This window comes from Malaclemys terrapin, chromosome 9 (genome assembly GCF_027887155.1).
Source record: "Malaclemys terrapin pileata isolate rMalTer1 chromosome 9, rMalTer1.hap1, whole genome shotgun sequence".
NCBI classification, from domain to species: domain Eukaryota; kingdom Metazoa; phylum Chordata; order Testudines; family Emydidae; genus Malaclemys; species Malaclemys terrapin.
Genome location: NC_071513.1, coordinates 81,226,895 through 81,254,198, shown reverse-complemented (window position 1 = coordinate 81,254,198; position 27,304 = coordinate 81,226,895). Strand labels below are relative to the sequence as shown.

The following is a 27,304-nucleotide window of genomic DNA, read 5'->3' as shown; positions in this document are numbered from 1 at the left end:
GCTTAGCAAGGACTCTGTTTTGTGTTTCTGATCTAGCTAAGAGCCAGCTCTGCCTGGAAAGATACTAATTTCCCCCCTTTCTGCTATCCTGCTTGGATCTGACTCCTCCCTCCTGCAGCTCTGAACAGCGCAGGCTGAATCAAAGAGCCTCTCATTCTCTACTATGTTTCTCCCTGAACCAGTAGGGCTTGAGCATACCTGACATTCTGCCTTCATTTCAACTGAACTCTCGAGTAAGACACATTGTCTGCTATCTGTTAAAAGTGAATGGTATTTTATTCCTGCAAGAGCCCAATTTAATCATCCTCTTGTACTTGGAAGGATTATAAAGAACCAGCTCAAACCCCAAAGTCTGTTTTAAGGAGGAATTGCTTTTTTGTCTGCATCGTGCGCTCTTTGGTACGTGTTAATGTTTCCTTTGACGGAGCCTGCTTTTTGTGTGTGAGTTATCCTGGGTGTAGAGGACACACACACCTGAATGTGTCCTGATCAAGTGTCAAAAAGGAGAGTCTATGAAAACAAAGAAGAAACTTCTGATGTGGAGCAGTTCCGATTCATCTGACGAAAACTTGCGGAGTCAGTGAGAAGGCAAAATAAAATCCCTAACAACCATGTCGGTAACACCTAGTAATTTCCCATTGAATGGGACAAGCCTCTTTACTGAAAATCTTGGCATTATGGATATAACCAATGGACAGAGAACTTTGAATATCTTTCTTTTTTGCTTGACGTTTATAATTACGCTCACTACCCTGCTGGGCAGCATTTATTCACTAGTTTCCTTACTGAAAATTCAAAACAAAACCACACTTTCAATGATTGTGACTTCCTTGTCTGTGGATGATTTGATAAGCGTGGTGCCAGTGACTATCTTTATGCTCATGCAGTGGTCAAGCGAGGCGCTCCCCCAGACTCTGTGCACCACATCAGCGCTGCTTTATTTATTTCAGGGCATTTCTAGCAATCTGAAAGGTACTCTTATAGTTTCTTACAACTTCTACACAATCAACAAAACTGTGATGTGGAGTCAGCGGACCTCCAAACAGCCAGTGAGCATGATATGGGCCATTCTCACTATCTGGATTGTCAGCTTGCTGGTGTGCATTTTGCCTCTCTGTGGTTGGGGCACCTATGTCCCCACCTCTTGGGGTTGCCTCACAGACTGCACCAGTTCCTATGTCCTGTTTTTATTCATTGTCTACTCGCTGTGCTTCTGCCTCCTCACCGTGCTTTCTGTCCCTCTAACTTACCAACTGTTGTGCTCAGATGAGCAACAGCGTCTTTATGTCGATTACCAGGAAATCACCCGAGGCTATTTCACCACTGGGACGCCCCCAGTCTGTAGCACCGCCCTATCCCTTTCTCCGGAGGACCCTGTGGATAAAACCCTGAAGCATTTCCGAAACGCCTGCCCCAGCTCGGAGATAGTATTCAGGCAAAGCCCAGCTGAGAGCTGTGGGCTGGACTCCCATTGCCCAAACAGTGTGCAGAGCAGGAGCTACACTGTGGAGTTTGCTCAGAAACGATTCTCGCTGATTCTTGCGTTGACAAAAGTCATTCTCTGGCTTCCAACAATGGTAAAAAGTCAGACTTCTTTGCATATTTGTAATGATTTATTTACACAGGGTCTGAGTTTATGTGATATTAATTGAAACAGTCATCCAGCAATTATGAGCAGCATAAATCATATCCATAGAAGTCATTTCAAACAGAGCTGTGTTTGTGTATGTATTTATCTGGCTTCCTTCAGGATTGATACAGTCATACAAAACCAGTGCATTTTAAAAATGAAAAGCCAGATTCATCATTGTTTTTCCAGTTTTATATCAGTGTAACTCCACTGAACCCAGCATAGAGCTAGGCTAATGGTAGGGGTGAATCAGGTTTTGTGTTTCAAGCAGTCTGGCAGGCATTAGGCTGACTCTGAGATCTGTGAGTTTTACTAAGGCAGATTTTTTTCCCTCCGTCCTCACAGTCTGAGTCACGCCCTTTGCCAGTCATCTCTGGGTAAGAAACTGAAGCTTGTCTGAGAAGTGATAAAGAATGTTTGTATCTTTGTAATTATTGAAGCATTACTACATTTTGATGCAATGTATGGGAAGGATAAATATAACAAAGGATACCTACAAGTGAGTCCTTTGCTGGGCATGTGAACATGTTGGGAATTGTTCAGTGTCATCCTTGTTTTATGGATGTGTATGGAGTCAGCTTCTTTCCATAAAGAATGAGAATTCTAATGCGCGTGAAGCCCAATCCTGCCTGGCACTGAGTGCCCTCAAACCCCATTGACTTCGGGAGTGGAGGATGCTCAGCACCTCACCGGATTGGCTCAGTTATCCCTAAGAATTGCTTGGAATCTGAGCTGCTTCTTTGGCAGACCTCAGGCATCAATATTTATCATTTCATTTGCAGCATAAGGCATTCTGAGAAATAGAGAGAGAGGGAGAGGGAGTGTATAAGGACATTTGTCTTCTAGCATCTGTCAAAGTCACAAAGCCTAGCGGGAAATCAATGAAAATCTGTGACCTCTATTTTTGTCACATTAACAATGTGATGTTTTTGTTATTCCTGGAAATACAGTATGTGACTGAAGTGATTTAATTTCTTAATGTTCTGCCTTTCAGATACAGATGGCTGTCCAGCACATAGTTGGTTTTCAAAGCCTTTCCTTTGAGACATTCAGTTTTCTGCTGACTTTACTAGCTGCCACGGTCACCCCTGTGTTTGTTTTGTCAGAACGCTGGATCCACCTGCCCTGTGGCTGCATCATTAACTGCAGGAGGAATGCATATGCCATTTCTTCCAAAGAAAGGAAAAGTAAGTGCGGGAGGTTGAAGGATGGGATATTGTCTCACGTGATGTTCCATATGGCAACAGACTGTTAGAGTAAATTTTATAGTAGATTGCATAGAAGGTTGTCTGCAACAGTAACAATAAACTGCACTCCTGTAGCATATTTCATATGAGGATCTGAAAGGTTTTCATGGACATTAATTAAATAAGCCTAACAACATACCTATAAGGTGGCTAGAGAGTATTATTATCCCATTTTACAGTCAGGGAAATTGAGGCACAGAGAAGTTAAGTAACTTGTCCAAGACCACACAGCAAGTCATTGTCAAACCTTTTAACAGAAACTATGGGTTCAAACTCTCTCCTCCTCTAGCCTCTGGACAATACTCCCTCCCTAGAAAAGCACATCTGCCACAATATGACATGTATTAAGAAAATACATTGACTGTGCTAAACACATTTTAAAGCCAGGCAAAAACACCTCTGAATTCTGAGTGACCTCATGCCCCTGAATAACAGGAATTTTGTCAATGAGAGAAAAGGCCCTTCGGATCCTACTGCTCACACATCCATCATGCAGCCACTGAGAGGCCTTCGGTGTTGACAGGACTTCACAGCCACAGCAATGTGGTGCAATTACTTTCACATATAATAATTATAATCGTTTTCTGTATTAGCCATTCAGCAGTGATCCATAGAAAATTTAAATCAGTAGAAAAATTCTCATTGACATCAATTGGTTTTGGATTAAACTCTTGTTACCTATTTATACCGGTGTAACTCCACTGACTTCAGTGGGTTTACTCCTGATTCTCATGGGAGTAAATGAGAGGAGAACAAGGTTTATGATCTTCAGAAAAGCACCTTTTGGCTCAAATCATTTGTTCTCTCTGAATTGGATTCTTCTTTCAAATCCAGACCATGAACTTTTAACCACTATCCCAAAGAGAGTGACTGCAGTTTGTCAAGAAAACTATTCATTCCAGATACAGCTTTGCTCTGAATCTAATCTAATACTTACAGAGGTAAACTTATGATGATGGTAAAGAAACAATTGTATGATGATGTAAATAGTAGGGCTGTCAAGCAATTAAAAAAATAATTGTGATTAATTGCACTGTTAAACAATAATAGAATACTATTTAAATATTTTTGGATGTTTTCTACATTTTCAAATATATTGATTTCAATTACAACACGGAATACAAAGTGTACAGTTATCACTTTTTATTTATTTTTTATTACAAGTATTTGCACTGTAAAAAATCTGAAAGAAATAGTATTTTTCAATTCACCTAATACAAGTACTATAGTGCAATCATTTTATCATGAAAGTTGAACTTACAAATATAGAATTATTACAAAAAAAACTGCATTTAAAAATAAAACAATGTAAAATTTTACAGCCTGCACATGCATTCAGTCCTACTTCTTGCTCAGCCAATCACTCAGACAAACAAGTTTCTTTACATTTGCAGGAGATAATGATGCCTGCTTCTTGTTTATAACGGCACCTGAAAGTGAGAACAGGCACTCGCATGGCACTGTTGTAGCTGGCGTCACAGGATATTTACGTGCCAGATGCACTAAAGATACATATGTCCCTTCATGCTTCAACCACCATTCCAAGAGACATGCATCCATGCTGATGACGGGTTCTGCTTGATAATAAATCAAAGCAGTGTGGACCGACGCATGTTCATTTTCATTATCTGAGTCAGATGCCACCAGCAGAAGGTTGATTTTCTTTTTTGGTGGTTCGGGTTCTGTAGTTTCCGCATCGGAGCATTGCTCTTTTAAGACTTCTGAAAGCATGCTCCACACCTCGTCCCTCTCAGATTTTGGAAGGCACTTCAGATTCTTAAATCTAAATCTCACATTGGTACCTTCTTTGTGTTTTGTCAAATCTGCAGTGAAAGTGTTCTTAAAATGAACAACATGTGCTGGGTCATCATTTGAGACTGCTATATCATGAAATATATGGCAGAATGTGGGTAAAACAGAGCTGGGGACATACAATTCTCGCCCAAGAAGTTCAGTCACAAATTTAATTAACATTTTTTTTTAACGAGCGTCATCAGCATGAAAGCATGTCTTCTGGAATGGTGGCCGAAGCATGAAGGGGCATACAAATGTTTAGCATATCTGGCATGTAAATACTTTGCAATGCTGGCTACAAAAGTGCCATGCAAATGCTTGTTCTCACTTTCTGGTGACATTGTAAATAAGAAGAGGGCAGCATTATCTCCTGTAAATGTAAATGTTTTAGCAATTGGCTGAACAAGAAGTAGGACTGAGTGGACTCGTAGGCTCTGAAGTTTTACATTGTTTTGTTTTTGTGTGCAGTTATCTAAAAATATCTACATTTGTAAGTTGAACTTTCACAACAAAGAGATTGCACGACAGTACTTATATGAGGTGAATTGAAAAATACTATTTCTTTTGTTTATCATTTTTACAGTGTAAATATATGCAATCAAAAATAATATACACTTCGATTTCAATTACAACACAGAATACAGTATATATGAAAATGTAGAAAAACATCCAAAATATTTAATAAATTTCAATTGGTATTCTATTAACAGTGTGATTAATTGCGATTAATTTTTTTAATCGCGATTAATTTTTTTGAATTAATCATGTGAGTTAACTGCGATTAATTGACAGCCCTAGTAAATAGAAATGCTTTGTTTTTAGGATGTTCATGCTAAAGGCTATTCTGGATTTTTAATAGAATAATTGTTGAGTTTGTGATTTCACACTTAATACTATCTTTTGAGAAACAGAATCTGTATGCTGAATAAAGACACTATTTTATAAATGGTCTCTGTACTTTGTGTCTTAAAATGTTCTTAGGTAGATTTGATAGGAAGATGCTTTCATGATTTGATAAGAGACATACCTTTAATTACTGTATCTAGTAATATGAAAATGGGAATGCAGGGTGAAGAAATGGAGGGAATTTATGGTAGAGGAGAGAAGTAATTAAGGGGATGTGTGGCGGTAGAGCACTCTTACCTTAATTCCTGAACAACTATATCATCTAAAATAATTAGCCAGAGTACTGATGTTGGAATATAATTTTACATGTGGAGTATATATATTGTCTCTGTATGAAGGTAAGTTGATTATGGAATTAGTTCATCTACATGATTGTTTTCTAACGTAGAAATGTATTTTTCTTATTTGCCTCTTGGCACTGAAGTACAGTTCTGATTGATTCTCAGAAGTAGAACGTAGGGAGGCTGTGGAATCACTGGAGGTTTTTAAGAACAGGTTATACAAACACCTGTCAGGGATTGTCTAGATAATACTTAGTCCTGTCTCAGTGTGGGGGACCAGACTAGAAAACCTATTGCGGTCCCTTTCAGTCCTACATTTCTATTATTCTAAGTGTATTTTTCTGAAAGCATGCTATGTTATCTTTTTGGGGTTTGGGGAATTTCTCATTAGCTGAAACTGAGATATACTGCAAAATGAGCCATAATTTGCTTCTAGTATAACTTTTATAAGGCTTTGCAAATCCTGTTCTTTAAAAAATGATGGGTGAAACTATTCCTATTTTCTGGCAAACAACCACCTTCAAAACATAGAAATTCTACCATGTTTTGACAAAGGAATAAATAAGCTAATTACCTGTATGTATATAATGCTATGGTGAGTATTTAATTTTTCATAATAAGTCATACATTATGGATACCAAAAAGTCTGTTGTTAAAAGTAACCAACTTGTATTTTAGTTTTAAATTTACAGATAAAATTAGGCGTTTTCTAAAATATATTTTCTAATTGTGTTTCTTGTACGTAACTTTTTTATATTTTAATTATAGAAGCTTTTCTCTTTCTGTTTAGCAAAAAGGAGGGGTTTTGAATTCAACCTATCATTCCAACAAGGTTATGGAATCTACAAGATATCCCACGAAAACCACCACCATGATGACGATGGTGATGATAACTCTATATCATATCACAACCTGATGAACTATGACTGTGAAAACACACAAGAATCTCAGAAAGATAGCAACAAAATCCTTAAATCTGCCAAAATTGAGTTCAGCACCATACCCATAGAGGATAGCTCCATGTTTAAAGATTTCAACCAGGGCAAAAGTATGGAGACTAAACAAGAACTTGGCAAGGACAAAAGCATGGACTGTCTTCTTTCTGACAAACTAGGAGCCTTTAAAAGAGAGGAGGTCAGAAACTTTGACAAATCAACATTTTTTGAAGCGCAGGAAAGAAGGCTGTCTCACGAGGAGAGCCGTAAACCAGAACTCTCAGATTGGGAGTGGTGCAGGAGCAAATCTGAAAGGACTCCTCGTCAGGTAGAGCATGGTTTTGTTCTTCATTCTTTTTTTCTTCTTTTGAAGAGTTTTAAAGAGTTCTTGTATAAAAGCATCTTAAAATACATTTCTGATTTTGTTGAAAAATTCCCTCCACCTCAATTATTTGTAATAAAAATACTAAACAGGTTCTAATTCCAAACATTTAAAACCGTATATATTTTGGCAACCTCTACTCACTTTCCATCTATTTTCTAATTCTGCTCTTGGAATTGTGTCCCATTTGAACCAGTAGTCATGGATTTTCCTTATGTAAAGTGCTACATGTGTCGAGGTGGTACACTATAATAAAAAGTTCATGTGAAGGGTTTTAAATGATTTTAAGTTTACATTGTGACACAATGCTCCTATTAAACAAAAGATCACATTTTCAAAAGCAGTTTTTAAATGTGTGCCAACACTTTTTCATGCCTAAATTTTGGATGGGCAAAAATGTGTAAGCATGAAAAAATGAATATGTAGAAATACTGGAGTGAAGAACATGTGTGCAGAAATGGGTGTGCCTAATTTTAGAAGTTCAAAATACAGTAACTCCTCACTTAGTCATCCCAGTTAACATTGTTTCGTTGTTACGTTGCTGATCAATTAGGGAACATGCTCTTTTAAAGTTGTGCAATGCTCCTTTCTAACGTTGTTTGGCAGCCACCTGCTTTGTCCACTGCTTGCAGGAAGAGCAGCCCATTGCAGCTAGCTGGTGAAGGCTTGGAACCAGGTGGACCGGCAGCCCCCTATCAGTCCCCCTGTCAGCTCCCCGCTCCCCTAAGTTCCCTGTGCAGCAGCTGTCCAGCAGGCTTTCAGTTGCCAGCAGTTCAGCTGTCCCTCCCCCTACTGCCATGTGCTGCTCCTGCCCTCTGCCTTAGAGCTGCTCCCCAAGACTCCTGCTTGCTGTGCGGGGGGAAAGACGGGGGCTAAAGTCAGGGTGTCCCCCTCCCCCTGCTCTTGCACCCCACTTACCCCATCTTCCATAGAGCGGGGGGGGCAGACAGGGCTTAGGATGGAGGGAGCTGGCAGCAGTTGCAGTCTCAGCAAACTGATCTAATTAACAAGGCAGTGTACTTAAGAGTAGAGTCAGCGTACTTAAAGGGGAAATGCGCATCTCTCTCTCACACACATACATGGTGTTTGTCTCTGTCTCTGTCTGCGATGCTGTCTCCCCTCCCTCCATTCCTGCTGCCTTGTAGAGTGTTAGAGTTAACCCTTGAGGGCTCAGCCGAATGCTAGTTCATCATTTAGCAGTGAGGCATTCCCTGGAAAATATCCCACCCTCTGACTCCTCTACCTCAACCAGGCTTCACAATCATCATCGCTGTGTACCAGTATTAAATTGTTTGTTTAAAACTTATACTGTGTGTGTGTATGTTAGGGGGTTAGGTTCCAGGGAAATTTTTTTCACCAGACAATAGACTATATTAATATATAATATATATTATAGTCTTTTGTCTGGTGAAAAAAATTTCCCTGGAACCTAACCCCCTCATTTACATTCATTCTTATGGGGAAATTGGATGTTAAGCGTAACATCATTTCGCTTAAAGTCGCATTTTTCAGGAACATAACTACAACGTTAAGTGAGGAGTTACTGTAGCTATAATATATAGTAGTGATCTTAGTTGATTCACCTCTGATGTGTTAGTTCTCTAGAAAGGGAAACAAAACAAAACATATTTGAAATCTCTAAAATGAGCATTAATACATTCTGCAATTCATAATTAAACAATATATAGATGCTTTAATGTTTTTTACAATGCTTTTGCATGTGTAGCTTTTCCTATGAGACTCTTCTGTGTGTAAAAATGGATGCATTAACCACACAGGGCAAGATTATGGCCCTTGCTGTATGCTTGTACAGGAGAGTAAAGGACATAAAGAACCCTCTTCTTCTCCTGCCCTTGCTACCAGGGCCGGTTCAGGCTTTTTTGCTGCCCCAAGCGGGGAAGGAGGGAGGAAAAAAAAAAAAGCCGCGATTGGCGGCACTTCGGCGGCAGCTTAACTTCGTTCCTCGGCGGCAATTCAGAGGCGGGTCCTTCAGTCCGAGAGGGACTGAGGGACCCACCGCCAAAGACCCGGACATGCCTCCCCTTCCCACTGGCCGCCCCAAGCACCTGCCTCGTTTGCTGGTGCCTGGAGCCAGCCCTGCTTGCTACCCTTATTGAGGAGAACAGCTGCCGTCAGTCTCCTCCCACTCAGGTGGGCAGGAAGTGCGTGGAGCCTTGGATTTCCCTCCCCTAACATGCCAGCCAGTGCATCTGAGCTGGCACAGAGGGGGAAGTAAGCTGTCCCAGGAAAAGGGCTGGCACTTTACTTCCCTCATGGAGCAAGAGAGGAAAGGGACTGAACTGTGACTCTGACACTAGTTCTTATTCAGTGCAGACTGTCAGATGGGAATCTACCTCGTGGTAGGTGTTTTAGCAGAAAACCCAAATGAAATGTGACATCCTTTGGATGACATGCCAGGTATTTATTCATACAACTGAGTGAAATGCAGTTGACTGTGGATTTCAATATGAGTATCAAGATCACCGTTCTTTTTGACCCAGAACATTGCAAGTCTTAGTATGATTATCCCTTTGTTTGCTTTATAACTTGGATAGTTACTAACAATAAGCAGTGCTCAGGAACTGGTTAGTCTTCTAAAGCACTGTGGAATAACTGGTTCAAGATAAACTCCTTATATATGTCATTTTAGTTTAATGATCTACTTATGTGTCCATAAACTGGTCTCTTATTGTCCTATAGATATAGGGCCTGATTCTGCTCTCACATTCAATTTACAATGGTTTAATTTCATTGACTTTAATGCAGTTAATTATGGCTTAGACTAGAGTAACAGGAGCATCAAGGGCATAGGATGTATGTCATGTAAAACTGGGCTGGTCCTGATCCTGCAATCTGGACTGACTCATATGCCTGCAGAGAGTCCCACTGAAGTCATTCTAGTTTCTGCATGGTGGCTGGGATCTGCCCATGTGGATCTGTTTGCATGATTGGGGCCTAGATGCTCCCTCTTCCACATGCCCCAGCACTCATTCGTGTATTCTCCACCAAGCTGATGACATATCAAGAACTGTTGTGACATAAAATGAATACTGATCTCCTTAACCTGGTGACATTTTGCTCTGAGAGCTCCATTCCTAATGCCATTGCACATTCTTGGGTGTTGGGGACATGGGAGTTTTTGCATTGATTTCTGACTATAATTGAGTTCAGTACCTAAAAGAATTACTGTTACTGATGATTACAAAACTGTCATTTGTAACAGTGACTCTGATCATTTGAAATAAGATCCAAAAAAATAAGCACGGGTATAGAACAAACCTACGCCGCATTAATGTCTTGTATATTGTATCAAGGACACAGCAGAACTCAAACAGAAATGGGTACGACTATTTGATTTTCCATAATTAATGTGTTTGTTTTAGGGGGGTGGAAAGGCCTAATAAGAAGTGATGCTGAAGAAAATCATGTTGTGTCTAACAGAAAGGAGAAAATATTGTTAGCTGAGCTCATCTGTTTTGAATGCAAAGATTGTTGGTAATGCAGTCAATGAGCACTTGGATTTTCTGTCTCCTAAAAGTTAATGATTATGAACTGAAGGCCAAATACTGACTTCAGGATACATGCAACCCTCACCAGCTGTATCTATAATGGAACCTGTAGTGAGCAAGAGTCATGCCTCAATCCTGTCTCCCCCATGACTGTTGAGTTTACAGTCCAGAGACTCTTTACATGTTGAGCTGTGGAAAACATTCCAGGACTGGTTTGAGGAGTGATAAAGGGTAATGTGTGTGTTATTGCACAGCCCTATGATCTGCCCATAGCTTAGAATATAGAATATCAGGGTTGGAAGGGACCTCAGGAGATCATCTAGTCCAACCTGCTGCTCAAAGTAGGAGAAATCCCCAGACAGAGTTGGTTTTTTACCCCAGTCCCCTAAATGGCTCCCTCAAGGATTGAACTTACAACCCTGGGTTTAGCAGGCCAATGCTCAAACCACTGAGTTATCCCTCCCCCCATGTTTACATATGCCTTCTCTAGCTCAGAGTGTTCATGCTTCTGCACAGCGATTTTTGGCCTGCCTTAAATAATGCCAATAATGATATTTTAATATGGATGAATGTGTGCCCATTTTCAAGTTAAACCCCAGGGAGGCTCTCTGAGGGGAGCATTGCCTACCCTGTTCTATGTCTGATTATCTAATTACTGCTGTAAATTGGTTCTGAGATGCTTTTAAATATCAGTTTTGCCTACTCACTTTCAGATGTCACCAGGCTCCTTTGGTTAAATCCTGAAGGATGTGATCTGAAGATGAGATGTCCAAAAACAAACAGGGGCACACAGGCAAAAGAATGTAATGCAAACGCTAATACAGAGCTTTCTTCATTATTGAATTACTGGTCAATTTGATCCTTCATTTTATTTGATTGAAACCTCAGGAATCAGGTCACTTGTTTTGTAAATAACAAAATTTCTGACCTTTATTCTGATTGCATTTGACACCAAGGAATGCTTAATTAGTTCATTGGCCATAGGAGAAGCGCCATTTAATCAATAAGGTAGTCTCTTACTGGCTTTTATACAGGATTGTAACACTGAAGAAAAACAAGAATCTCTCTCCTTAAATGATCAAGAAAAATATTACACATAAAAGAGAAGACTAGAATTCTCAAGAAAGATGGTTAAAATTTAAAAAGCTGTGTTACTGCATCAGTGACATTTTAGGACACTACTGGGCTGTGTGAATTATTATAGGTCCACTGCCCTCCAGTGGTCACACATATAAAACAATCAGTTGCCTATCCAAGTGATAGGAAAAAGTGGAAGACTCTGTAAAGTCCTGGAACACATTTCCAGGGGAGGTGATAGGGTTTAATCATCCCACTGCCAGAAAGCAGGAAAAGGAAAAAAGGGTTAATAAGCTTCCTGGGAAGAGAGGAAAAGTACCTGCCACACCCCGCAGGGAATATCTAAACTGCCTAGGTATGGAGGGAGGAGATGACAGCTGGGTCTGATTAAGAAAGTAGGCTTTTGAAAAAGGCAGGATTAGGTCATGGGTGTGGTCATACCTCCCAGGGAGGAATTTGCCTTTCTTATGAGAACCCTGCCTATAGGGGCCAGTGCTCAAGAGTATGGTGGGTGAGACATTGATCTTGGACAGTTTGGGATTCCTGGTCCTATTTGTGTAGCATTCCCTGCAGAATGGGGAATGTGGTGCGAGTTAATTTTTCAAAAGGGTCGGGGTGTAACTGAGAGCCACATTGGGGTCAGGAAGGAATTTCCCCTCAGATCAGATTGGCAGAGACCCTGGGGGTTTTCACCTTCCTCTGCAGTGTGGGGCACGGGTCACTTGCTGGTTTGAACTAGAGTAAATGGTGGATTCTCTGTAACAAGAAGTTTTTAAACCAAGATTTGAGGACTTCGGTAACTCAGCCAGACGTTATGGGTGTATTACAGGAGTATGTGGGTGAAGTTCTGTGGCCTGCGATGTGCAAGAGGTCAGACTAGATAATCATGATAGTCCCTTCTGGCCTTAAAGTCTATGGGTCTGAAAGGCTTTCGTTAGGACCTACAAGTGGATGGGTGTGCCATTGTTTGTTTGAACCCTGAAGTCACTTGAAACCCTGCTGGAGCTGCCACAGTGAGCTCAAGTTAAATCAATAGGGGCAGATATTTGGGGCTGGATGGCTCCTACCTGTTCATAAAATAAAGAGACCAATTGAATATGTTGGATTTAATCTCCCTTTTTTTAAAATGCAAGTGTTTGGTCACTTATAGCCTGCAGTGATGAACAGTTGTGCTCTTAGCAAAAAGTAAATGACTGTTCAGCAGTTTTAATGTATTGGCCTTTGCTCACGTATCCTGTATAATCTAGTTGACAAAGTCAGATTATACTGTAGTAGGTTTATCACTAACTGTGACTGTCCTTGCGGTAGCCTTCAGTCACTTTTTCAACAAGAACTCCTCTACCATGTTCTTTGGCTGTCCTTTCAAATTGCTAGTCTTGTTGTGACTTCTGCTTATAGCTAATGCCATCATCTCTCTGTGAAGCAGCTAGCAGTGACTGCATGTGGCTGGCTTCCTTTGCCCTGAAGACTGTGTTTGTCACTTCTTAGACAGACTACTTCACGACTTGCCATTGCCCAGAATCCCAATTGGTGCTTTACTGACATTTTCCAAATTCTAATACAGTGTGTGGTTGTCAGGCTATCCTGCTTCGAAGGTCAAAAGTTCAAGATGCTAGTTACAGGATCTCTTTGTTTCTGACATTCAACTCTAACTTGCAGATCTCCACAATGCTGACATTTGCCCCATTGGTGAGAAGGGCAAGACACAGACATTCCCACCAGGATTAAAAGTAGAATTAAACTGCTGGGCTCTTGGGCTGACTTGGTAGATGAATTCAACAGCAGAAAGGATTGTACGTGATTATTAATACATGTAGGTTAATTAATGTTTGCAAAGTGCTTTGAAAAAGCAAGGTACAGTATAAGTGCTAAGCAATATTGGGCCAGGTGCTCAGCTAGTATAAATCTGCATAACTTCATTGACTTCAGTGGGGTGGGATCAGCGCTCAGATCTGTAAAGAGGAATTTTAATAACTTAGTACAAAGGACATAAGGTTAAAAGTGAATTTTAAATATTGTTGCAACCAACTAAGTGAACATACATTTTTTTATGTGTTGAATACCCAAATAGCAAAGGATTTAAAAACTAGTTTTAGGCTAACTTTTCAAAAACTAAATATTCGGTATTCTGCGGGTTATATTCGTTGGAGCAATGGACCTGAACCATAAGGATGTGGGCAAGTGTTATCTAGTTGTAAAGGTTTTTTTCAATAGTTGTTTCCAAAGGTTCTGAAAAACAACATTACATGATTTTGAAAGTTCTACAATTATTATTTGGCGAAGGGAAGGGAAACAACTTATTTGAGCATCTGCTGACTGGCTCTGTCGTACCAATTAGTTCCTAGTAAAGTGATGTCTGAGTAATGGTTTTTTGGAGCATTCTAGTGATAAGGTATGGACAGAAAATCCATGGATGTGGTTGGCTTTATTTTCCTCTTACAGAAGGGTAGTTGCAAATTTAAAATTAGAGCGAACAAACTACTAGGAAATGTACTGAAGGGAACCAATCATTTCATATAAATGCTATGTTTGTATATTATATACAATGTTTTAATAATTTGGAGATGTAAATACAGTACATTGTGATTAGGGTGACCAGATCAGAGGAAGAAAATATCGGGACAGGGGGGCGGGGGTAGCCGAGTGCTCCCGGCAGAGAAAAAAAAAAAAAAAAAAAAAAGCCGAGTGCTGACGTGACACAAACAGCTAAAAATCGGGACCCTAATTGTGATCAGCAGAGATCAACACTCATTTAGCTTTATACTGGCTATCTTACATTCAGGAGGTGCATTGCAACTGGTCTTGATGCTTTTGTGCTAGGGAGGAGCATGGTTTGCCATATTGCTTCCTGTATGAGTGTGGAAGGCATCACATTTCCACCATTTAAGTGCACGTTATCAGACAAGACTGCTATCAGTTCTGTCATATAGTTTTCCTTATGGCAGGTCAATGCTGTCAACCAGTTTCAAGGTCTGGATACAAGATGAGTGAAAAGCAACATGGGGGAGAGAGGGAAAGGGGAATACGCTCAGTCACATACCCATGTTACTTAGAGCAAAATAGCTGTAAGTCCACCTTGTTAAATGGCAACTGTCAGGAGCCATTAAAAAAGCACTATTTAAATGCAGCATAGAAATCAAGAATGCACTTCTCTAACCCAACTAACCTCCTTTTTCTGATCTACCTTTTAGGGAGACCATTAACTAATTTACCACCCTCGTTCTCCTTCACCCAACTAGTTCTAGTGATTACATAACTGCTCTTTAACAGCACAGATATAAATGATTACTACAAGGGGCAGGGTATGAAATGTTCTGTTTTCATACCCAGAAACGGGGCCATATGTACAGAATATCCTTCCCCTTTATTTTAAAAAAACAATGGTTTCCTATAATAAAGGTTCAAAACCCTGTGGTCACTCTATTGTAACCTCTAATGTTTTGAGCTATCCCTGCTGATTATGTATTGAAGTACCCTTTATATGAGCTCCCATCAAAATGAACATGGAGTAGATTTGACTGGCTCCCTACACAGACTATTGTCTCACTCTATCTTTGAGAGTTGACCCACATGCTACTGTACCAGTTTGGGGTCTAATACAGGTGTGGGCAAATTCTTTGGCCCGAGGGCCACATCTGGGTGGGAAATTGTATGCAGGGCAATGAATGTAGGGCTGGGGTAGGGGAGAGGGGGTTGGAGTGTGGGAGGGGATGTGGTGTGCAGGAAGGGGCTCAGGGCAAAGGGTTGGGGTGCAGGAGGGGTGCAGCAGGGGGCTCAAGGCAGGGGTTACGGGGATCAGGGCAGGGGGATGGGGTGCGGGATGCAGCAGGGGTTCAGCGAGCAGGCTCTGGCCCGGCACTGCTTACCTTGAGTGGCTCCAGGGTGGCAGCAGCGCAGAGCAGGGCTAAGGCAGGCTCCCTGCCTGCCCTGCCCCCATTCCACTCACGGAAGTGGCCAGCATGTCCGTCAGTAGCTCCTGGGGGTGGGGTGGGGCAGGTGGCTTCGCCGTGCGCTTCGCCGTGCGCTGCCCTCACCTGAGGGTACCACCCCCGAAGCTCCCATTGGCTGCTGTTCCCTGTTCCTGGCCAATGCGAGCTGCGGGGGCAGTGCCTGCAGGCAAGGGCAGTGCATGGAGCCCTCTGCCCCCAAAAGCCATAGTTTGCCCTCCCCTGTTCTAATATATAGTATTCTAGTCAGAGCCTAGTCCAGCTGTTAGACCAAACTCCTCTCTGGTATAACTCATTTTCTCTTCAGTGCAATTACCTCAGGGATTAATTTGATGGGTCCATTTCACCAGTGCATTGCAACAGCTTTATATTGCTGTAACTCCACTTACTTCTCTTTGTCACAGCTATGTTTGCTGCATACATTTTCTATGCCATTTTGTGTAAGGATTATTCTTCTTTGAGCAACATTCACAGAATTATAGAATCAACATAATGCCACTAGAACTATGGGTTGAGCTTCAAGAATTCTCTTTATTGCATGTGTAGGCTATTAGCTTTTTGGGCCCTAACCTGTGATATTTTTTACGAGCAGTTATGACACAAATAGTCCTAGTGAAGTCAAGTAGTCAGTGCTAGTATTTGTGTAAGATTGCAGGTGTGGGCCCCTTACTACTTGCTGGGTGCAAGGAAGCAAGTCTGAGAGAGCAGGGAATGAAAATGTCTGACAACACGAAAAGCTTCTTCTTCCACTTCTAAGCCTTTCAGAACAGATAGTTTCAGCTAGAAGTAAACTCATCATTGTTTTTTTTATAAAAAATATAATATGCTCCCATTTTCCAGTCAAAGCCACTCTTCCTCTTTATGGGGAAGTTCAGGTATATTGGGAATTAGATTTGCAGGCTGCCTGAATTATTGTGAATTTTTGTTACTTTAAATCTAATCATGAAGGTTGAGATTTCAAAGCTATCCATGGGATGTAGATGCACAGTTCCTATTGAAACAGATGGGAGTTGGCCACCTAAATCCGTGGGCAGCTTTGAAAATCTCAGTGGGATTGTGTTTTCTCTGATAGATAGTTCTTTAAAAACAATATGTACAAATGTTCCCCATAGTGTTATTTTGATCATGTCCGTGTTTGTTTGTGCAAACGTTCGGGGAACGGCTGTTTTCCTTCCAAATACTTGGATACAAATGTGACAAGGCTATTCACTATTTGTTACTCATCACTCATTATTTTCTTGCTTTGAAAGTTTCCCTTGACCAATCAGGGAGCAGAACAATATCATATTAAAAGAGCCTATATTGTCTGTAACTTAGTCACGATTAAGAAGCAGACCAGGTCTAGCTCTGTATTGGAATTTATAAATGCAATAAATCACAATGGTTACTTTAAAAATAAAATTTGGAAATTAAGGTAGGAAGCAGTAGTGTTCCTATTTACTTGCCATTTTGTTTAGTAACTGCTTGATAAAGTTTGTGAAACCATGAAATGTCAGAGTCATTGGGAGGCAGAATACAAAGTCCGGCAAACACGAGGTCAGCTCCTCAGCTGGTGTAAATGGAGCTATTAACAAGACTTCCCCACTCAGTGTGGCAGCCTTGATAGCTATAGGCTGAGAATGAAGTAGTCAGTTATGCTTCTGCCAGGCAAAATACAGGTGTTGGAAAGTTAAGGATCTCCAGCTTTACAAAAATGTAAGATATAGGACACAAACATTTAGAGTTGGAGATCCAGATCCAAGTAGCTGTGATGGGAATGGAGAAAGAGCTTTAGCCTCAGCCTGGAGGTGGGGATTTCTGAAGCTGTAGTGGCTATAATGTGCCCTCTCGCAAAGGGAGGCTGAGAGGAGCTATGTAATGGCAGATACTTTGGAACCTCTGCATTGCCATAATCCCAGTCTCACCCATATCCTGCATGTTGGCAATTAGGGAGCCACCACGGTTCTCAGTTCCATACTGCACAGGAGATGTGAGCCTACTGCATTTCCTTGCCCCCGACTTGCATATCAGAACTGAACCACTTTTGGAGCTATGGAGGAGGAGCAGCAGAATTTGTCCCTAAGATGCACATCATCAAAATAATCTTAAAATACCTTCATATTTTCAATAAATTAGGGTAAAATAGACTTAGGGCAGCAAGCTTCTCCTGCTGTGGAGCACCTAAACCCTGCAGGAATGCAGTCTTTTAGGAGCTATAGACAGCATCTGCTCCTATCCTTTTACTGTATTGTGTCTGTTTAGCATGTGGACATCTGCAACAGGATAGTCTCATCTGTTTGTAAAGGATCCAGCACCCTGTTGGTCTCATATAAATAACAGTAATAGAATATTCACTTGCTCCTTTTTGGTCAAATCAGCGCCAGGTGGCATAGCTGGTCCCCTGAGAGGCAAGCAGAGGAGGACTCAAAATTAAATCTACTGCTGGCTCAGGCTCAGAGACCTGTGGACATTCTACTCACAGATTTCCCTGTCAGGAAATTTAACCACAAATTACCTTTTTAAAAATTAATTTTCTATTCAGTCACAATAGAGAAAAATAGAACAATTTCCTTGGCCATTCTTCTGGTTTCTTTAAACGCCATATTTATACAGAAGTCCATTTCTGGAACCACCCTACTCTGAGTGGCCTATTGACCTCAGTGGGACTACTGTGGAGCAAGGAACTATACAGGATGAGTGAGGGGATCCGAATGTGGCTCACTGTGGTTCAGAAATGAGTGGACGTTATCAGCATGGTAAACTAAATGCTGAACTGATTAATGAGAACATGCATATCTTGTAACACTAGTTCATATTTTATCTATCTTTAGATTGGCATGTGCTCCTATTTGTCACTTCTCATCTATTTATATACTCCAACACCTCTCTATCCTCTTCTCCCTTCCTCCTCAAGTTCCTTCCTTGCTCCGTCACTTTCTAATAGATTTGCCTGACTATCTTGTTGCCCCAAGAGCTATGTTTCTGCCTCTATTTTAACTGTGGTAAAATATTAACACAAAAATAAAGCTTCTGTAATTTTTTTTCTGCAGAGCAAGCAAAGTCTCTGCTGAAAAGATGTGGGTAGAGTCAGAATTAACAGATGCAGTGTTTTGTACTAAATCACAGTGTAGATGAATCAAAGCTATCGAGGGATATCTTGCTTCTCCCATTAATGTTAATGGAAGTCAAGTGGCTAAATCCACACACAGTACATTGAAAATGTACCCCTTTCTGTCTTCTAAAACTGTCTAGTACATTTTCTTCCAGGTCTGTTCCAACACAATGTGTGTTCAAAGCTCATGCTGGTGGTTATATGCAGTATTCGCTAAGTCACCAGGTAACTCCAGTCTCATACATTCTAAAATCCTCCTTTTGGACAGGAAAATAATTCATTTTATGAGACACAGTGTACCTTTCCCTCATCATCAAACTTACAGATGTTGAGAAAGGTGTTCTGCACTGCCAGATTTTCTGTCTAAAAACCCTGTAGGGAAAGGGCACTGAGATGGGAGCCAAGAGTTCTGATCTCACCTCAGTTCACTTCAGGCACAGCTGGGATTAGCACCTGGGTCTCTGATGTGACAGAACCGAGTTTTAACCATTCAGCTACACTGCATCTCAGAATGAATGTGCAAAATCTATGGCCTTGGATATCCTGTCTGTAGTCATTGTGCTACTCATTAGACACACTCCCTCTCAAAGACAGACGTAAAACCTGGGATTCCTGATCTTCAGTAGACTATTATTGTCTAGCAAATCGTTTTGTAATCCACTAGTCAAGTTTGTGTTGAGTCCCTCTCTACAGAGTGGTCCACCTAGGGGATAACAATTGCTCCTTTAGCTTAGCTAGTAAAGGTCTGTGCTGGAGATCTCAGAATATGGAGTTCAAACTCAGCTGATAACCCATGTGAGGGAATTCTTATATCTGCACCTGATGAAATTTGTCTTTCTAGTTTTTTTAAAAAGCTAATTCAAACAGTGAGAAGGCATCCTTAAAATGGATTTTATAGTTGCACACCATTATCTATCATTGCGTATGGTACAGATGTTAAGGACATTTCAGTCCTTTTGTCACATTTTGTGTCATACAGGTTTGAAGGCTGAGAGTTAGACTGTCTGACCTTGTTCTAAAAACACTGGGGGAAAGAAGAGAGGGGAAGCAAAACTTAAAAATAAATAGTGCTAAAAAGTAAAACTGGCTCAAGGGAACAAATGCATTAATCCAGTAGCTGAGGATATGTACCGTACTTTGGGGTAGTGGCAAGGGTATGAAGGTCAGAGATTTCCAGGGATGTTGGAACAATTTGCATAATGGGGTACTGAGAGCCACTGAATCAAACTGTAAACCCTGTATATGATGGACACCACTTCAAGGCAGGGAGTGCGGCAGCACCCCTAGTTCCAGCACCTATGGAGATTTCTGATCTGCTTAGGTACTCTGAACAACGCAAACTTTTTCAAAATTAGAAAAACTATTTTACTGAAGTTGGTGAATAATGATAGCCTGCCAAAAATCAACTAAGGACCAAATTTTGCAGTTCTTGGCTAGGCAAAACTCCCATGTTATGTAATAGTAATTTTGTCTCAGTAAAGGATTTGTCCTAAAGCTTTTACAATTAGAACTGTCATTGCTTACTTTATGCTTGGTCAGAGTTTGGGAAAAATTCTAGTACTACTTCATGTGGACATAACTTGTAAAGAGACTGAACATTCTTCAGGGTACTCTACTGCTCCCCAAGGTAGATAATTCAGGAAGAGGAGTGGGGTAGGGTCTCAGACTGTGTGGAATACTCACTTACCTGAAGTAATTCAAGAAAATAGGAAAGGCATGAATAATCCTCTTTTACAGCTGCCTCCTCACCTTGCTTTCTGACTCACTCTTCATTATCCAGCGATGCGCGTGTAAGGATGCCCATTTTAATTTGTATCTTAGAAAGCAGCATTGTCCTTTTTTTGTTGTTTTAAGACCCTTAAAGAAAAACAATTTAAAGGGCACCAATCATTTTCATTTAATATTTTCAAGAAATAGGTTTCAAGAGACTGTATGTTGGACCCCTAGACAGCATGTTGGAGCCTTGGATATGTAGGAGTCTGTTGCCTGATTGTCTTCTCACTTTTTAATGTAATGAATCAAAAATAACTCCACTGATGTCAATGAGAGGTACTCCACTAGAAAACTGGTGTCATAGGGTAATGAGGCCCTCTGTCTTATATACCCACACACTAGCTCCTGTAGATGGGTATTGGAAAAGAGAAGCGCTCAAAACAAAAAAGGCTTAGGGCTTGTCTATACTTACGCGCTGGTTCGGCGGCAGGCAATCGAACTTCTGGGTTTGATTTATCGCGTCTAATCTGGACGCGATAAATCGAACTCAGAAGTGCTCCCCGTCGACTCCGGTAATCCTGCTCGCCGCGAGGAGTACGCGGAGTCGACGGGGGAGCCTGCCTGCCGGGTGTGGACCGCGGTAAGTTCGAACTAAGGTACATCGACTTCAGCTACGTTATTCACGTAGCTGAAGTTGCGTACCTTAGTTCGATTTGGGGGTTTAGTGTAGACCAAGCCTTAGAAAAATTATATTTGTCACTTGCTAACTTCTCAGCTGCAATTAGAAGAAATATCTTTAACATTTTATGAAACCTTGTAGTTTATTTTTTCTCTTAGAAAGCATGGTGGGTTGAACAGTTGGTGCCTATGTGATAATGTATCACTTTTGCCTCCAGCTAGGTGCCTTTAGTCGGCAGAAATCTGTCAGAACCCCTGAGAATCTAATATATTACTTTATAGGCTTTACTGATTTTTCTCTTGACTTGATATCTCATGTACTGGCTGCCTGAAGCAAACTCTTTCAAGAGGCTCTTACATATATAGGTCTCATTTATGTGCACTGCAAATAGAAGGAATGAAAGGATTTGTAGTTTCTTTTGGTTAGCTAGACTGAATGTTATATCGGCTCACCTGTTTACAGTCGAAGATGTTTTACACTGACTCATGGTGATAAATACAGAATTAGATAGTGATCTATGCATAGAATCGCACAGAGGTACTGGAACAATTTTTATAGTGGGGGTGCTGAGAGCCATTGAACCAAACTGTAAATCTTGTGTATAATGGAAACTACTTCAAGCCAGGGGGTGCAGCAGCACCTCTAGTTCCAGCATCTATGGAATCATAGGACTGGAAGGGACCTCTAGAGGTCATCTAATCCAGTCCCCTGCACTCATGGCAGGTCTAGGTATTATCTAGACCCAGTGGCGTAGCCAGGTTCTGAGAGCAGGGGGAGCAAACATTAAAAAGGCGCCCCCGCTTGGCTCCTCTGGCCACGCCCGCTTGGCTCCTCCTCCGGCCGCGCCATGCCCCCTCCCCCCCATGGCTCCTCCAGCCACACCGCCCCCCATGGCTCCTCCAGCTGCGCTGCGGGCTGCCATGCTGCGCCCACCCCCTTGCTCCTCCGGCCACGCCGCAACACCCCCACGGCCCTCCTCCCCATGGCTCCTCCGGCCGTGCTGTGGGCTGCCATGCTGCGTCCCCCCTCGCTCCTCCGGCCATGCCGCCCCCCCCATAGCTCCTCCAGCCGTGCCGTGCCGCCCCCGCGGGCCCCCCCCATGGCTCCTCCGGCCGTGCTGGCCCCCCCTTGCCTGCAGAGCCCAGTGCTGGTAGAACGAGACACAAACAGCTCCTGCTCCCAATTCCCTACTTTGGGTGATTTCGGGTGAGCATGCTCTCTCTGCCAGCCCAACAGGCCAAGCTTCAGAGCAGAGCGTGGGCCCTGCCCCCTGGCGCCATGGTAACCCTTAACTAAGGCACCGCTTTTGTAAAATGTGCTGAGGGGAAGCGGCTGCTTCCTCTGCACCCCCCTAGCTACGCTACTGTCTAGACCATCTCCGACGGGTGTTTGTCTAACCTGCTCTTAAAAATCTACAGCGGTGGAGATTCCACAACCGCCCTAGGCAATTTATTCCAGTGCTTAACTACCATGACACTTAGGAAGTTTTTCCTAATGTCCAACCTAAACTGCCCTTGCTGCAATTTAAGCCTATTGCTTCTTGTCCTATCCTCAGAGGTTAAAGAGAACAATTTTTCTCCCTCCTTCTTGTAACAGCCTGTTGTTATGTCCCCCCTCAGTCTTCTCTTCTCCAAACTAAACAAACCCAATTTTTTTCAATCTTCTCTCATAGGTCATGTTTTCTAGACCTTTAATTATTTTTGTTGCTCTTCTCTGGACTTTCTCCAGTTTGTCCACATCTTTCCTGAAATGTGGCACCTAGAACTGGACACAATACTCCAGCTGCGGTCTCGTGTATCTCTCATCCTGTCACATGCACATCTCATTAGATTGTCAATAAGGGTGCGACAAATGTGAATCCCTGCAGAGAAGCCAGAGATGTGAATGGACATGGAGACAGAGCTAGCGTATTCCTAGGCAATATTTACATTAGACTCTCTCTATTTCCCCCCTCAGGCTTCTCAGTGTTGCTACTGCCAGTGCAATTCAAATGGTGGGCGCCCCAGTGTAGACTGCACGTCAGTGTCATAACTGCCCTGTCCTAAGTCTGCTCTGAATATGGTCATTAAATCACCAACAGCCACTGGTAGTTTTTTTACAGGAAAGTTCCCTTCATTGATAGAATCCATGGAATTGCACTAGTGGTAGTAACAGTGAAAAATGTGAGTGGGCTGGGAAATGGAGTGTAGCCAAAGCTCTAGAGAAACTATCCAGGTCAGGGCTCAGTCACATTGGCACAATAGTGTGAGGAAGCCTGCCTTGCATTGTGGCTGCTTATTCTGTAGTTCTTTGGTGAGTAAATAAGTGTTCAGAGCTGTCACTCAAGAAGCATCTTTTTATGAACACTAAACTCCCACAAAAAAGCACAGAAAAGCATAAGAATACCAAGATATCATCAAAATCAAGATAGGCATTTCATCCTTCCGCAGCTGTATTTGAAGAAGTATATTTGTATACATGAGAGCGAATCTTGCTCCAAGCCACTACTGGTATCAGAGAGCCTGTTCTGGGTAAACAGACAATACCATGAACAAGATCGATATCACTCTGATGAAATGACCTAGGCTCCTCCTACACTATGGGTATGTCTATACTTCGAGCCGGGGGTGTGATTCCCAGCTCAAGGAGACATACTCAGGCTAGATCTCATCTAGCTAACGCACTAAAAACTAGAGAATAGCTGTGGCAACAGGAGCGCTGGGAGAGGCTACCCGCTCCAAGTACTTACCTATGATCTCAGATGGGTACACTCAGAGCAGTCTCACACTAATGATTTTACACACTCTTTATCTGGGTGTGATAAATGGTTTATTATATGATTTACCATAAATACATAACAGCATTATGAAAGCAGATGCCCAAAAGAAGTGAAAAATGATCAAATTCTCAATTGCTCACCTGAAAAAAATTATGCATGTAGATCAAAATGAGCAGTCCTGTGTTCCCAGTTATTTTCCACCATAACTGTAGCATGTAAAACAGGTGTTCAAACTGAAAGTAAATGTCTGGCAGAAACAGACCTTACACAAAGTCCTGCTGGGCGAGTCTGTTTCTTTACTAACTGGGTTCTATGCTGATGTCATGCACATGATTTTGCATCCTGAACCATCAGGGTGTTCAGCCAGCAGAAGACCTATTTAAATGTAATCTATGTGAGCTACAAAGATCCTTTTTTGTAGCACCATATTGATCGTTTATAATAATGTTAGCATAAGCAGTGTGTAGTGATAGAGCAGAGCATCTTGTATTCTGCAGGACATCAGCAGTTCTAAAATGTAAAGAAACTGAGGCCCAGGATGAATGGCTCTCCTAAAATTTCACAGCAGGAAAAAAACATGTAGCCATTTGAATAATATGAAGATGGGCAAGTAATGGTATCTTGCTTAGTTGAAGAGAATGAAAGAACACTGTTACTGAGTGATGTTTCTTTATCTTCAGTTAAAACTTTCTGTATACAAAATATATCTAAATATAAGACTGAATAAACATGGTCTTGTATTTTATATAAATCTTTAATTAAAGTGTAGACATGAAGAATGCTGTTGATGAATTGCAAGAGTCATCTGAAAATACTAGGCCTGATTCACTAATATCTATTTAGCACATAGCTGCTTTAGACCTGGTTTAACTGGACCCTGGAGAACTCCCTCTGTGTATAGGGATCCAGTTGTGCAGCATCTATGCTGTACTTCCACGTGGTTGGTGGTTTAGGGAGTATGGCTAGGGCATTCCTGAGCTTGACTGCTCCAGGGGTGCTGTAGTAGCTGTTGGCAGCTAGTGTACATTACAGCAGTGGCTCTCAACCTTTTCAGACTACTGTACCCCTTTCAGGAGTCTGATTTGTCTTGTGTACCCATTTCATCTCACTTAAAAACTACTTGTGTATAAAATCAGACATAAAAATACAAAAGTGTCACAGCACATTACTGAACAATTGCTGACTTTCTCATTTTTACCATATAATTATAAAATAAATCAACTGGAATAGAAATATTGTATTTCCATTTCAGAGTATAGTATCTAGAGCAGTATGAACAAGTCATTGTCTGTATGAAATTTTAGTTTGTACTGACTTCGCTAGTGCTTTTTATGTAGCCTGTTGTAAAACAAGGCAAATATCTAGATGAGTTGATGGACTCCCTGGGAAGACCTTTGCATACCCCCAGGGGTACACATACCATGGTTGAGAGCCACTGCATTACAGTACCCTTTGTCTTATTCTGGTTTCTACTAGGGAGCAGGCAGGAATCCAGATAATGTCAGGGTTAGGAGAGAGACAAAGGCTCTGAAATGTATTTTGCACTTCCCAGGTATGCTTCCCCAACGCAGGGCATGGCTAAATACCCCCACGTAGCGCTATCTAATTGCTGACTATTAAGGAGCGCTGGCTGCTGAGCTCATTCCCTTCTCTTGCAGACAACAGACTACAAAAAGCACAAACTTACATTTGTATAGCTCTTATTTTGAACAAAAACAAGGAGTCCTTGTGGCACCTTAGAGACTAACCAATGTATTTGGGCATAAGCTTTCATGGGCAAGAACCCACTTCATCAGATGCATGAAGTGAAAAATACAGGAGCAGGTATAAATACAAGAAAGGATGGGGGGTGCTTTTTCAAGTCTGAGGTCAGTCTATTAAGATAAATCAGTTAATAACAGGATACCAAGGGAGGAAAAATAACTATTGAAGTGGTAAGAGAGTGGCCCATTATAGACAGTTGACAAGAAGATGTGAGTAACAGCAAGGAGAAATTAGTATTGGGGAAATTAGGTTTAGGTTTTGTAATGACCCAACCACTCCCAGTCTTTATTCAGGCCTAATCTGATGGTATCCAGTTTGCAAATTAATTCCAGTTCTGCAGCTTCACGTTGGACTTTGTTTTTGAAGTTTTTTGTTGAAGAATTGCCACTTTTAGGTCTGTTATTGAGTGACCAGAGAGACTGAAGTGTTCTCCTACTGGTTTTTGCTGATACAGACTAACACGGCTACCACTCTGAAACCTGTCACCATGCAAGGCACTTATTTTGAACAGTGTCTGTTGTCCTTTTTATATGAATTTGCTTCCAAGTACAGATCTGGACAGATTGCCATTGTCCTACCCAATTATTGGTTTCCAAGTCACTTGGGGTGACCTCATCTCTTCCTTTAACTACCAGCCTCTAAATTTACTGCAGTCAGCCTTCCAAAGGCCAAATTACTGCAGTAATAAATGTTACTGCAGTTAATTTTTATTTTAGGGGATTTGAAGACTGTCTATTTTAAAGTAAACAGAAAAACCATTGTCCATGAAAAGCAACAATGAAGGCATCAGTGGAAACATTCTAAAAATATAGTTCAGCTATAGTCTGCATTCCTTTAAAGTTATTAGGCACACAAACCACTTCGAGCAGAGGTGGGCAAACTATGGCCCACAGGCCACATCTGGCCCGTGGGACCCTCCTGCCTAGCTCCTGGCCCAGGAGGCTAGCCCCCGGCCCCTCCCTTGCTGTTCCCCCTTCCCCGCAGCCTCAGCTCACTGCACCTCTGGCGCAATGCTCTGGGCGGCGGGGCTGCGAGCTCCTGGGGCAGCGTAGCTGCAGAGCCCGGCCTGATCCGGTCTCTGTGCTGTGTGGTGGCGTGGCTGGCTCCAGACAGGCGGCGTGGCTGTAGCGCCACCAGCCACTGGTGCTCCAGGCAGCGTGGTAAGGGGGTAGGGTGGATAGAGGGCAGGGGAGTTCAGGGGTGGTGGTCAGGGGACGGGGGTGTGGATAGGGGTCAGGGCAGGGAACAGGAGGGTTGAATGGGGGTAGGGGTCCCGTGGGAGCAGTCAGGAAGGAGGGGGTTGGATGGGGCGGCAGGGGGGCAGTCAGGGGCGGGGTTTCTGGGGGTAGTCAGGGGACAGGGAACGGGGGAGGTTATGGATGGGGCAGGAGTCCCGGGGGGGCCATCAAGGGGCGAGAAGCAGGGGGGATTGGATAGGGGGCGGGGGCCACACTTCGCCTGGCTGTTTGGGGAGGCACAGCCTCCCCTTACCGGCCCTCCATACAACTTCAGAAACCTGATGCAGCCCTCAGGCCAAAAAGTTTGCCCGCCCCTGTCTTAGAGGTTTATTCAGTTTTAATGTTATTTTGCC

At 42.1% G+C, this 27,304-nt stretch overlaps 1 protein-coding gene across 1 annotated transcript in view; it reads left to right on the top strand.

Annotated features, from left to right (window-relative positions):
- Positions 1-611: 611 nt before the first annotated feature.
- Positions 612-27,304, top strand: part of GPR149 (G protein-coupled receptor 149) — a 44,723-nt gene continuing 18,030 nt past the window's right edge. Inside the window, exons 1-3 of the mRNA XM_054040612.1 lie at positions 612-1,577; positions 2,625-2,817; positions 6,649-7,121. Coding sequence (XP_053896587.1) covers positions 612-1,577; positions 2,625-2,817; positions 6,649-7,121 — 1,632 coding nt within the window. The remainder of the gene's footprint in view (positions 1,578-2,624; positions 2,818-6,648; positions 7,122-27,304) is intronic.